At 34.9% G+C, this 12672-nt stretch overlaps 1 protein-coding gene across 3 annotated transcripts; it reads left to right on the top strand.

Moving 5' to 3' along the window:
- Window positions 1–656: 656 nt before the first annotated feature.
- KDTA (KDO transferase A) lies at window positions 657–6681 on the top strand. Of its 3 annotated transcripts, none has more exons than XM_021433850.2 (12): window positions 657–955; window positions 1104–1146; window positions 1296–1418; window positions 1732–1851; window positions 1990–2068; window positions 2395–2511; window positions 3060–3157; window positions 3760–3850; window positions 4696–4815; window positions 4901–4971; window positions 5676–5987; window positions 6512–6681. In XM_021433850.2, the coding sequence occupies exons 1-11, from the start codon at window positions 657–659 to the stop codon at window positions 5847–5849; spliced, it is 1335 nt and encodes a 444-aa protein (XP_021289525.2). In that variant the 3' UTR covers window positions 5850–5987; window positions 6512–6681. The 3 variants fall into 3 exon arrangements, with proteins under 3 accessions (XP_021289525.2, XP_021289526.2, XP_089640433.1); XM_021433851.2 differs by having other exon boundaries at window positions 5676–6021; XM_089784307.1 differs by having other exon boundaries at window positions 817–955; window positions 2395–2499.
- Window positions 6682–12672: the final 5991 nt, after the last annotated feature.

Below are 12672 nucleotides of genomic sequence, written 5' to 3'. Positions count from 1 at the left end.
ATTATAAAAGTTTATTTAATTCAAAATAAAAAATAAAAATTTGATTAAATATAATAAAAAAAGATTTTATTTAAATTTTTTTAAATAATTTATAGAATTCTCAAGCATTATGTAAAAAAAAACACACTGATGTCCGAGTTCAAAAAAAAATATTTTATTTTAAGATAAATTTTATCAACACATAAAGGATCTGTTTTTAAGATTTGTTTAAAAAATTAAAAATCTATAGTATTTAAAATTTTTAAAATGTGAGTGACAATGGAAAACATTTTTTACCGAAGAATTCAATTAATAAAAAATATTTTTGATAATTTATTTAAAAAAATTAAAAAATTTTAAAAAATGTTTTACATAAAATAATTTTTTTTAATAAATTATTTTTGGGTACCAAACATTCCCCAAGATCCATGCTGAGACAAAAACACACATGAAGATCCATTGAAAAGGCCCATTAGGAAAACTTTTACATCAAAGTAAAGCCCCATTATTTCATTTGGAAAGGCTGAAATGCAACCATATAGGTCTTACTAGGAAACTTTCTGATGGGCCCAGAAAAAACTCTTCCTGCCCAATCTCACCGCGCCAAGCTGAAGCCATCCAAACTCTGCTTTAAAAAAGGAAAAAGGAGCAGACTCCCAAAGCAAGCAGAAGGGAAAATGGCGATGGCGGCATCCAGGGGAGAGCTAGTTTACAAAATCTACAGAGCATTGACCTACGGTCTATCACCGTTGCTGCACCTTCACTTACACTGGCGCAAGTTCCGCGGGCTGGAACACCCTCTCAGGTGGCCCGAACGCTTGGGCCGCCCTTCCCTCCCCCGCCCCCCCGGCCTGCTACTCTGGTTCCACGCTGTCTCTTTAGGGGAAGGAATGGCCGCGATTCCTGTCATCAAATGTTGCAGTCAACGTAGGCCAGATGTCAACATTTTGATGACAACGACGACGTTTTCTGCTTTGTAAGACATTCCTGACTCTTATTTCTGTTTTTCTTGTAGAACATTAATTTGGTTAGGGCTGCGGGACTTGCCACGTGTTCAGTCAGTTGAGTATGTACTATTTAATTGATCTTACAGCAAACATTGTATTGTAACGTTCTCTTTGCAGTGAAGTACTGAAAAATAGACTTCCAGCTAATGTTATATATCAGGTTAGTTCTCTAGCATGTACTAACTAATGTTGATTAACATAGAAGATTGATGCATGCAGTCATGTTACTTCTATTACAATTAAATATAGATATGATAATGAGTTGTGGCATTTTCAATTATGTAGTAAAGCTTTCTAACTTTTTAACAGTTTGCTCCAATTGATACTCCTTCTGCCATGGATGCTTTCCTTGGGTATTGGAAGCCAAATGGAATTGTAATAATGGAGAGTGAATTATGGCCGAATCTTGTTGTGGGTGCTTCCAAATGCGGAGTAAGTTGTTTACTACTACTTGGTGATATGTGTATATATGTATGTACTACTTTTTTCTGGAAACCCGTTTGAGGCAAAAGAAACTAAGTCATCAGTTTGTTAACCTATTGATGTGAAACAATTTAGTTTCTAATTACTATATGATTGCTGAATGATCTCAGAGACAGGTTGAATTTTGGACAAACGTTTAATCTAATACAGTTTGTCTAATTTTCTATTATATGACATTCTTCATGTGTGTTTTATGGTATTTTATTATGTTTCAGATGTTTTATTACTGTATAACCGATGTGTTTTCTTTCCGTTTTTTCAGATTGGTTTGGCTCTATTAAATGCTCGGTTGTCTGCAAAATCCTTTAGAAATTGGTCCAGACCTGTGCTTTTTCCACTAATATCACTTTTATTGTCCAAATTTTCCTTGATTGTCCCATTGGTATGTAATCCAATATTTTTGTATGCCTAATTCTATCTTCCTTTGTCATGTCACTTATCAAAGCAAAGCAAGTGTTCTTCTATGGTTGTTATTAGGGCTTTTTTTTTACTTTAGCGTTTTTATTGTTGCATGCCACAGAGCTCTGTCCAGGCAATTCATTTTCAGCTACTGCAGGCCACACCCTTTAGCATAAACTTTTCTGGTGATCTAAAATATGGTATGCTGCTTAAATTTTGCTAGGAATATCCCTTCTTAATGTTATGCAATTCTGCTCTTATACTGAACCTCAAAATTGTATTATAGACTAAATTTTTGTACAGTGTTAAATTGTCAATTTTTTTTGGATGAAGTACTGTAATTTATTTATAATTAGTACATGAAAAGAATAATTTCAAAGTGACTGCAATACCTTCCTTCACTCAGTTCTTACTTTCTAAATTCCTTGTATAAATATCCCTCAACTTTCTCTAGATAATATATCTTCATAACTTTTTAAGGTATTATTATGGTCCATCCTAATATGCTACGATGCTTTGTATTAAGCGGTGGATGAATATGAACCTCTTGTGAAAGATGTCGGATGCATAAAAGATCTGCAGAAACAGCTTTCTCAAAAACGAGTTTGGATGGCTGCTTCAATTCACCGAGGTGAAGAAGGAAGTCAGTTCTTACTACTTAGCAACTCTACTTGTGATTACCTTGTTCTACTTTGGTTGTCATTTGCAATATGCAAGACCTTAAATATATGATATGATGTGATAATTTTATATTGATATAGTTGTTTTGAAAGTTAGCATGCCTTAGTAAGTTTATGGGTGATTATCATATGAAACAGCTATGGTGCTATAACCAAGATAAAAGTGGTTTTTGTCTGATCATTCTGTGGTGGGTGCCTTTTTCCGGCAATGGCCTTCATTGAATTTCACAATTCCTCCGTGTAACATGTTACTTTCATATCTACTGTTGTAATCATGGCTTCTGCAGTTAATTAGTTTAGTGCATCCAGTTGGACAGTTTAATTTTTAGGCATCATGGTCATTTTCCATTTAGTTAATGTTTTTCTGGTGATAATGGGTTCATTCGTGGACATTTATTGACTTAAAAATCCCAGGATCATTTCAGTTTTCTTCCCAAGTATCTAGAGTGAAAATCTACATGCAGTGAGTTATGCTTTTCTTGGACAAAGCACTAACAGACATTTGCTGCAGTAATGTTAGGAGTTCACAAGGGTCTCATGCAAACTTACCCTGACCTTGTCACCATTGTTGTGCCTCGACATCCGCAACATGGAAAAGAGATTGCTGAAGTATGATACTGCTGCACACAAGTGTTATTTTTCATGAAATACAATATCTTTTTAGTCAATTTACAACGTGGTTGAAATTTCAGTCTCTTTACCTTTATGCCCCTCACTTCCTCTCACTTTTAAATTATCAACACTATTTTGTAACTCATAGTACTTGGTTTTGGAATAAGACATTGATGGTTCAGAAATAGAAAGTATTCCCCTTTTATCTGGTGATAACTGCTGTTTACAATTTCCTAGGGGAATTAGTTACCCTGTAAGCACTGTGGTGTGAAGTTTTTGGACCCTTAGTTAATTTATTAGCAATACAGTTTGTTTCCTCTTCATTGCAGTCATACTCTTAAGGATAATGAAATTCATTTATCATCTTCAACATGCTTTTTCACATCATGCCCTTTCATTAGGGTGTTGTTAAAGTTAATTTCTTTCCACTAAAAAAATGTCTGTATAAATCATTAATCATGAACTGATTATTTAATTAATTTAGGAATTAGCTGCCCCTGAATGAGCAAGAATGTTTTTAGTGCATGGCTTCATGAATATGTACCGGCTACATTTACATTTTCTTAAATTTTTAGGAAACCTCGCTTTCAATGATGCAGGAATTGCAGAAAGGAGGGCAAACTGTAGCTTTGAGGTCTAGACATGAAAAACTTATTCCCGGAACAAGCATATATGTGGTGGATACACTTGGTATACAGCATCTTCTTCCTTTTCACTTTTCCTCAATTTTTCTCTATTTTAATTTTAGTTGAAATTCCACCTTTCAAAAAATATATATAGTTGAAATTCCAATTGGATTTTACCATGAGCTTGTGTTGGTATTTAGTTAATCCTATAAATATTACTCCAACTTTTCCAGACTTTGATTTGGGTTGTTTATTGTTTAACTTCTACTGAGATGCTAGGTGATAAACAATGAATGGTGTATGCAATCTGGGCTTAGGGGTAACAAGATAAAAAAGAACATATAAGAAATGAGAACATCTATGTAGAACTAACTGAGCTTAAGATGAGAGGAAGTTAATAAGCACGGTCGTCACATCCAATTGGGCAATGCACTAATATGTTGGCTTGAAACAGCTTTGATCTGAATTCAACCTTTTTATTGGAGGTAGTTTTAATTTAAATTTGCATCTAATCAACTTGAATAGTTTGGGAATACTTCGGACTTGCGAAAACATTCAGAAATAGTTTTAAAATAAAACCAAGAAGGCATAATTGGGCTTGTCAGATGAGGTTTATCATGATATATCTAAAATGGATAGGATTGTATGATGTCAAGCCTATTGGATTGCCTGGCAGATACTAGCCTCTTTTGCTGCCAGCATAACTTTTCCACTTTCCAGTTTTTAGAGGTTGAGTTGCATTACAAGGAGTACAAATGTAAATTGTTCTGAATTTGTTGATATTTTTGGACTCAAAAGCCTCACCTCCATTGTAATTCTTATGCAAGTAAAATAACTTTGAATTATTTATCTTGCCATGGCAAAACTTGATTTATAATGATACTATATTGTATTTAATCCGTGTTGCAGGTGAATTGAGGCAGTTGTATAAGTTGACCCCAATAGCTGTAATCGGAGGTTCTTTCTTCCCTGGTTTAGGTGGTCATAACATATCAGAAGCAGCTGCAGCTGGCTGTGCTGTTTTGACTGGTGAAAATTTGCATCTTGCACCTTATTTGTTTCATCTGCTCCTTAACATACTGTTTTCAAGGGTTTTATTTTGTGATATTTTCAGGTCATCATGTTGGCCATTTCTCACATATGGTGATAGAAATGCAGCAGTTAAATCCTTTGTCAGTAATGCAGGTATCTTTGCAAGTTAAATACATTTGTTTGGAGGAATCTCTTATTGGGACTGTTTCTGGATTGATTCTGCAAAGTTGATAACATCTGTTGCACCAATGTGATAAACAATTATTGTACTTGAAGCATTTAGTATATATAAAAGTAATAGGTGTTTATGTGTTTGCGGTTGTGCTTGATTATTCTTTATTTTAATAATGAACATTGGCAAATGGGGCATTCAAACTCAGGACCTCCTTTTAGGAGGATTGGTGTGGTTATTACCGAGCTATTCCATAATCACTGCTTGATTCACGTTATATTAGTCCATGTAGTCCTAAATATTGTTCGTAAAGTATTAAGCTGATTTCTTTATATCTGCTAGTGTTGCAAGTACTGTTTTGGAGGTTATTCCATATGGATGTTTCTTGGTGAATGGTGTTAACACAACCTTGATTGGCAGATGATGCTCCTGGAATTTGCTTTCTCGTTAGAGTCATTTACCTTGAATCAGCTTAAATTGAACTGAATTCTTTTATGGATGATATTATATTTCTAGGTTTAAAATTGTTCAATTTGCTTGAAAATCTCAGTCAAATATTAATACCTTTTTAATTGGCAACATGTTTTCGTTAGGCCTTAGGTAAAATTTTCTGTTTCTGTTGTTGACATAGTAATGTTTATTTTTGTGGTCAAACATTGAAGGTTTCAGTATTGTTAATCTGCAGGTGTCAGGGAAATTAGATCTTGAAAAGGCTCTAGGGGAGCTCTTTAGTGATGCAAAGATTCTAGAATCACGACAGAAGGCTGCAAAAGAAGCTTTCAATGCTTTATCGAGTAGTGTCGTAGCCAATGCGTGGAATCTACTGAATTTCCATTTTTTAAGGCATGTATTCTCTTAGAATATAGACCGGCATACAATGAATATAAATATGAGAGTGAAGCCTGCACCAGAGCACCAGAGCACATCAAGCCATGAGATCAAGCCATGTTTCAGGTGCTCTAGCACCAGAGCACATTAAGCCATGTGATCCCATTTTGTGAGTCCTATATTACCATTTGCTTTATCATGAGGTATATTGAATCTGGGAATCAAATTATTTTCCTAGAAAATATTGAAAAATAATTGCTTCTAGTGCAGAATTTATGTTGGATTGGCCTAGATACCTCTAAAATAAAAAAAAAATTTGTGCAAGGATGATTTCATACTTTATTCTTGATAGAATTTTTATTTTATAGTATTCTCTCAACAGTGTATTATTGAGGTTTTTTTCTTTTTTTGAAAAAAATCTCCATGCATATCTATATTAAATCTAAAATGAAACTGTAGAGGCATTTTTTTTTTGTTTCTTTGCTGTTTCTTCTTTCTTTGTTATCCTTTTTCCGCTTTGTGCAACTCTGTGTATGCTTGTACTTGAGGGTTGTTCCCAACATTTAGATGAATAAAACATACATGCATGAAGTTCGACTAGCAAATATTTGTTTTGTCATAAATAGCTCAATAACCAATATTTATAAATTCTGCAGTAATAATACAACTCTATCTGCATCTTTAATTCAACAGAAAGAAATGATGATGACCTTCAGAGAAATTTGATAACCGCTTCAACTGTTACACCCAATCTTTGCTGCTGTTTCCATCACTCCTGCATATCTTTCTTCAGTGGAACCACAAACTAGTGGACTGATGTCCTACATGAGCTTATACTGAGGTCTTCATTGTTAACATGCTAAGTTAATTGACAGACATCTGACCCACCATTGAACGAATGAATAATATCTCTGAAGAGACACTCATCGCAAGGTATAGCCAAGGGACCATCTTTATTGGGACCATAATCTTCATATGTTTTATCTAGCAGCTGACGAAAAGCTGGTTGGTTCAAGTAATCTGCTTTTATGACGAATCTCCTGCCAGCATCCCCAACAGTAACAGCCAAGTGACCAGGGGGGACATCACTGGGAAGTTTCCTCCCTCTGGTCCCAGCAAGTTTGCACCGCATAAAGGACATCCATTTGAGTTTCATAATGTTGCAGACATCACTCTTGGAATAATCTGTTGGAGGAGCCATGGAATGAGGTTCAGTTTTTCTTGTCGAAATTCGGGTATCTTTATATACATCCAATCCACAGATCCTCTGCAGCATATACTTACATGTAACCTGCAAAACAGCACAAAAATCTGTCATTCTTTTAGGAATTTGCTGAAGGCATGGCTTGATGTTTCAATGATATATTATAATAACACTTGAATTGTGGATAATTTATACAGTAGAGATTGTGTTGCCTAGCCATTTGGGTAGTAAATATTAGGTCGTAAGGTCCTTCTGTTATGCTAGGCCTTTATGGAATACTGTAATTGATGTAATCAATAGCTGCCTAAGCACTCATCTTTGTCCCATTATTAGTTGCATGCATTTATTGCAAAGCAACTAGGTGTATATGGCTGCCAAATTTTGGGAGAATGGCAGTTTACTTGCACCTAGATAAAAAAATGTTAGGTTTGCAACTCAAAGGAATGTAATGCATGGTAATGGTAGTGGTTAATCATAATGAAAAAAAATAACCTGATTAGCTTTTGTGGTTAGGACAAGGCCCTAGTGCCATGTGTCTTAATGTGTTTGCTAAAGCTGGATATGAGTGACTGTTGGCAGATTGCTGTTCAGAATGAATTAATCGTCAGCTATTGAAAAATGGGAAAAAGAAAAAACTGTTCTCTCTTTGGCTAGAATGATGGATCTGGTTAATACCACTCGAGTGAAATCCTTTTATGTATTGTTTGACCCTTTTTTGATGGAAACAGTAATGTTTTGCTTCACTTTGCAGGTAGGTAGATTGATTGATCTTGGTCGGTGTCAGTGGCTCTTGTGATTATGAAGATAGCCCCTACTGTGACAAGGTGCTGTGTGAAGTTGTGATATTGATATTAAAAAAGCTTGCCGGACCTGATCCTTTAGATTATTTAAGTATATTCGCGATGAATAAGCTGATGGGTTTTCAGGTGCCACAGTCAAAATGTGTGAATGGTGCAAGCATGGAGTGACTTCCTGAGACATATCAGCTTCTGCTATGGTTCATGTCCATACATCTGTTGGGAGATCAACACGTGAGTCATTATATTTTCTTCATTGCATTGTTTTTGATTCCTACGGCTACCAATTCAGCTCAAGGACCATTAACAGATAACCGCCCTGAAAGCTGCCAAAGAGAAACCAGAAAACACTTGAAATTGCATCTCACATATGCCTATACTTGAAGTGCATCTCCATGTGCACATTAGATCACTTGATCAAGTGAGCAGAAATGATTGTGGCATTAGGTCTGTCATTTAAAGCATAAAATACTTATATACATACATATACATATATATGTAACCCAGTGACCACAGTAAACAGATGTAGCATGACACTCAACATTGGATATTGTTCAAATTATATTGGATGATGTGAGGTTCTTTAAATCCATTTTGCATTTCATGTTAATATTCTTATTTTATTATCAGATTAAATCTCTGATATACCTTTTCGCAATAGAATACAAAAATGACATGATGAGGGTTTTCTATATATAGGTGTACACATTTACTTATGTTTTAGTTAAATCCACTATCTACAATAAAACAAGCAATGTCAAAAGTGTTGTTAACATCTTTATTGTGAAACAGAAGTTAGGCTACATTTACCTGCAATGCTTCTGTAATGTCTTCTTTACTTTATGCTAGAACATGGAATTGTAGTCTGTTTGAAGGGAAGGTGTTTCTTCTACTTTACATGTCTGTGTCTGTCTGGACATTTGCTTGCCAATTATAAATAATGCAAATGGTGGCACCATTGCTTAGAAGAAATAATTTCAACTATTTCTGGGAAATAGATCTACCTTCCTTGTGTATGTAACAAACAAGAAGTCTTTCAGTATTTGTACATACGAAACATCATACATTCAGCGTATTTAGGAGAAATGCTAGAATTCAAAAAAATAAGTACTGGTAGTCAAAACAGTCCCACTGTAAGATATTAAATCTTTTCCTTTTAAAGCTTGTATTGTTTATGTACGGCACGACACCATTATTTCTGCCTCTCTATTTTCATATTTAGATCATTATTTCGGTCTCTCTATTTTCATTTTTAGATCAATTGGTATATACACGTATTTTGTACCAAAAAAAAAATGAGTGTTTTAGTACATCCATGTATTCAGTACCAAAGAAATATGACTGTATTAGTAGGAAATACATGATGGAAAATACATGATGTTGATTTGTATCTAGCACTAACGTGTTTGCATCTTTTACGTTGGGCACCTCCACCTCCCATTGATGAAAATTTAATGCTGGGCGACGGCATGAAAAAGGTGGTGAAGGTTTGCGTATACGTATAAGGTATGGATCAGATATTCCCTAATTTGTTTACTTTATTGAAAATTGCGATGTTTAAACCAACTTGGCTATTAGCAGGGAATCGTAATTCATAGAGATGAAAAAGAAATATCCTGTCATTGTTTGCTCTTCTTCCTTAACGTTCGTAACAGGGATCAAACATGGAAGAAGCCATATTATGGTGTTTTCTTCAGGAATGTTCACTTCATTATTTACTATTCCTTCGCATCTTATTCTGCGTTATTGGCGTAATCATCTTAACCCTTTTGTGGAAGATTTGCTTGAAATTTTCTCTTGGTTTATTAACTAGTAAACAAAAGAGTTTATGGGTGTAGCAAAACGTTTCAATGAAATAAAATAGTTATGAATTATCAAGACATAATTTCTTAAGGGTTAGAAAAATTAATAAGGTTTTATTATCTTTTATTACGTTTAATTAAATTCATATATTTTTATATTAAATAAAATAAGTTTTTATGATTAATTAGTTGACTAACTGTTATTAATCAAAATACTATTTGTTATTTTATATGTTAACATGTGATGATGAATGGTGACATGTAATATGATATTTCACTTTTCATGTTAATGAAATATATTAATATCATGTGAGAATAAAATAACAAATGATATTTTGATTAACGACAAGTAATCAATCATCAATTATAAAAATTTTTATTTATTTTAAAATAAAAATATAAGAGCTTGTTTCAAAAATTATGTTAATTACGAATAATAATTGAGAGCAAAAATAAAAATAAGAAATATAAGATTAGCATCCCAAACATATTTACAATCTAACAAATTAGAGACCAAGACATTACTCAAATCTTTGACATATACAAAGTAGATATCTTGTGAGGAAAAATGGGAAAACCACTGAGGCATGGCCTGCACTGACACCCACGATCACTGCCAGCCCTTATCTAGAGCAAAACCCCAGCTTCTGCTTTGGATTTATTTCAGCCCAGCCTGGGCCAGAAACATCCCAAGCGTGGTGGACTCTGGTTTCATTGTCCAATGACTCAGATGTGCAATCAAAGAATGAAGAGAAGGTAAAAAAAACACAGAAAAAGAAAGGAGACAATTTCATTGGTGTGGTACACTGACGACTGCTAACACTCTTTTTGCCCATGAGCTGACCTTAGAAGTTTGGTGTGAGTGGAGTGAAATGAAAGGAAATTCAGACGACAATCCCGCCTTCAATCTCTCTTTTCCTTTATGCATGTTTCGTTATACAAAGCAAGAATAAATAGTGGCTTGCAATTTGTAAAGATAAAATAAAAAGCTGAGGTGTTTCCCTGTCTTTTAACGACATCCTTGACTCTATTTGTGTACCCCAAAGGCCCCACCATGTGAACCTTTTGTTTTGCTTTTTTTTTCCAACAATTGTACAAAAAAATTTTCCAAATTAAAATTGCTTTTCACCATTATAAACAGCTCAGCAAGTCAGTAATGGAATGATCGCTGCTTTACTGATTTTGTAAATTTTGTTATGAATTTACCATGTGATTATGTTAAGGGCCAAAATTATGGGTTCCCTTTTACTGTTTCCATATAAGCTGGCTTATCGATTCATTCCGAAGTCCTTGCAAAGGCAGATTTGACATAGTTTTATCAGGGAATAAATTAGTAGTGACTTAACAGGGTTGAAAGTTTTATTAGACAAATCACCCCAGAAACAGCCTTTGCTGAAAAGGGTTTAGAATGGATGACCTCCTTTTGTGCTTTCCACGCATCAAAAGGAGCAATTTCTTTGCTTTATCAGTAGCTCCATCCAGTTCAGATAGGATTAAAGGCAGCCAAACGGACCACCTGGCTTCCGGGAGGAAATTACAGTATAGCTAGCTATTTGGTCCTGAACAGCAGATAATGGGACTCACTCACTCTCATATATGCTTGTGGAGACAGATGGATTTGGAAGTTGTACATAAAGGAGAAGCATCAAAGGTTGTTAGGAGAGAAGTTCAGTCATGTTTTTGCTTTTGTTTTATTGATTCTGCTCATCATCCAAGGGAGAAGGTCTTAGCAACTTTGCTTTCTTATGACTTAAAGTTGCGACCTTTTTCCTTATCAAGCTAATGAAAAGCAAGGGACCAGCAGACAAATCTATAAGCCCCCCCATCTCTCTCTCTCTCTTTTAAGAATAAACATCCAAAATTTGTGCAAAGAAAGAACCTATCATGCCCCCTAAATTCAAATATTGCTACAATATAGCTAGCTCCACATGAGGATCACAAGAGTAAACTGGAAACATGGATGATATCTATTTCACCTCTGCTACTAGCTAGTGGTCCATAATGCAAGTGGGGCTGTGAAGATTTAGGGGATTTTTGGATGCTTTTGTTTTGATTTTGAACCTCATCAAATATAAAGACAAGAAAATTCCTGCTGATCATGCATGGTAGTAGTATTTAATTTTTATGTTTAAACGAGTCGCAGATTTTGAACTTGTTTGAATATCATTAGTTTATACCTTTGGGCGGCCAATTTTGCATGTATTTTCCAGAGGTCAAACAAGAGATTAACTAAAATCATGAGCAAATTTTGTATGCATACTTTAGAAGACTAATTATTATTAATATTATTACTTTTACTTTTTCAGTCATGCGACCATAATAAGGTGGCAAAAGTTCCATCTGCTGAGACTGGGAGGGCACCGACACCATATAAAATCTTGGTATGAAAGATCTTCTGGCAATTAGAAAGGAGCGTAATGGGAAAACCAGAAGTGGAGATACAGGCCATATAAGCAAAGCAGGCGAGATAATCAAATGTTTTTTGGGTTTTTGACTGTGGAAATCTCTTACTGAAACAAATGCCATACATCTGTAAAGCAACAGAAGGGTTCTTAACATGGTCAGCAGCTCGGGAATTAATTGGTTATTCACGTAACATACAGCTGTGGTCAGCTCTCAGGCCTCAGCAGCTTTTTCCTTTCTTTTATGGTATAGGACATTCAGCATTCAGCAGCTTATTTCCCATGTAAAAAAGTACATATTTGATTGGTTTTTCTGACACTCAAATTCTGGAATTGGCAAAGCAGAAACATTCAGGGTGGGTGGAATATTTCCAGATCAGATATGTCATCATCTTCTTTTTCCATGGCTCAAAACGTGAACCACAATTCTAGCTTAATAACGGATTATTTGTCCCTAGGAATGGACGGATGGTAACTAGCAATACATTTCCTGATAGACAACGCGGCAAATACCAATCATTTGCGTAGCAAAAAGGTAATTCATGAGTTAAAACTTTCTAGCTAGCAAATTGAGAGTCAAAACTCAAAAGTAGATTGCCAAGGGTTTCGACTACTGTGAAACGTGAGCTGTTGTACCTCTCTTTTCTTT

This window comes from Theobroma umbraticum, unplaced genomic scaffold, assembly GCF_002168275.2.
Source record: "Theobroma umbraticum cultivar Fairchild unplaced genomic scaffold, ASM216827v3 scaffold_86.0, whole genome shotgun sequence".
In the NCBI taxonomy this organism is placed as follows: Eukaryota; Viridiplantae; Streptophyta; class Magnoliopsida; order Malvales; family Malvaceae; genus Theobroma; species Theobroma umbraticum.
This window is presented reverse-complemented; position numbering and strand designations above follow the sequence as displayed.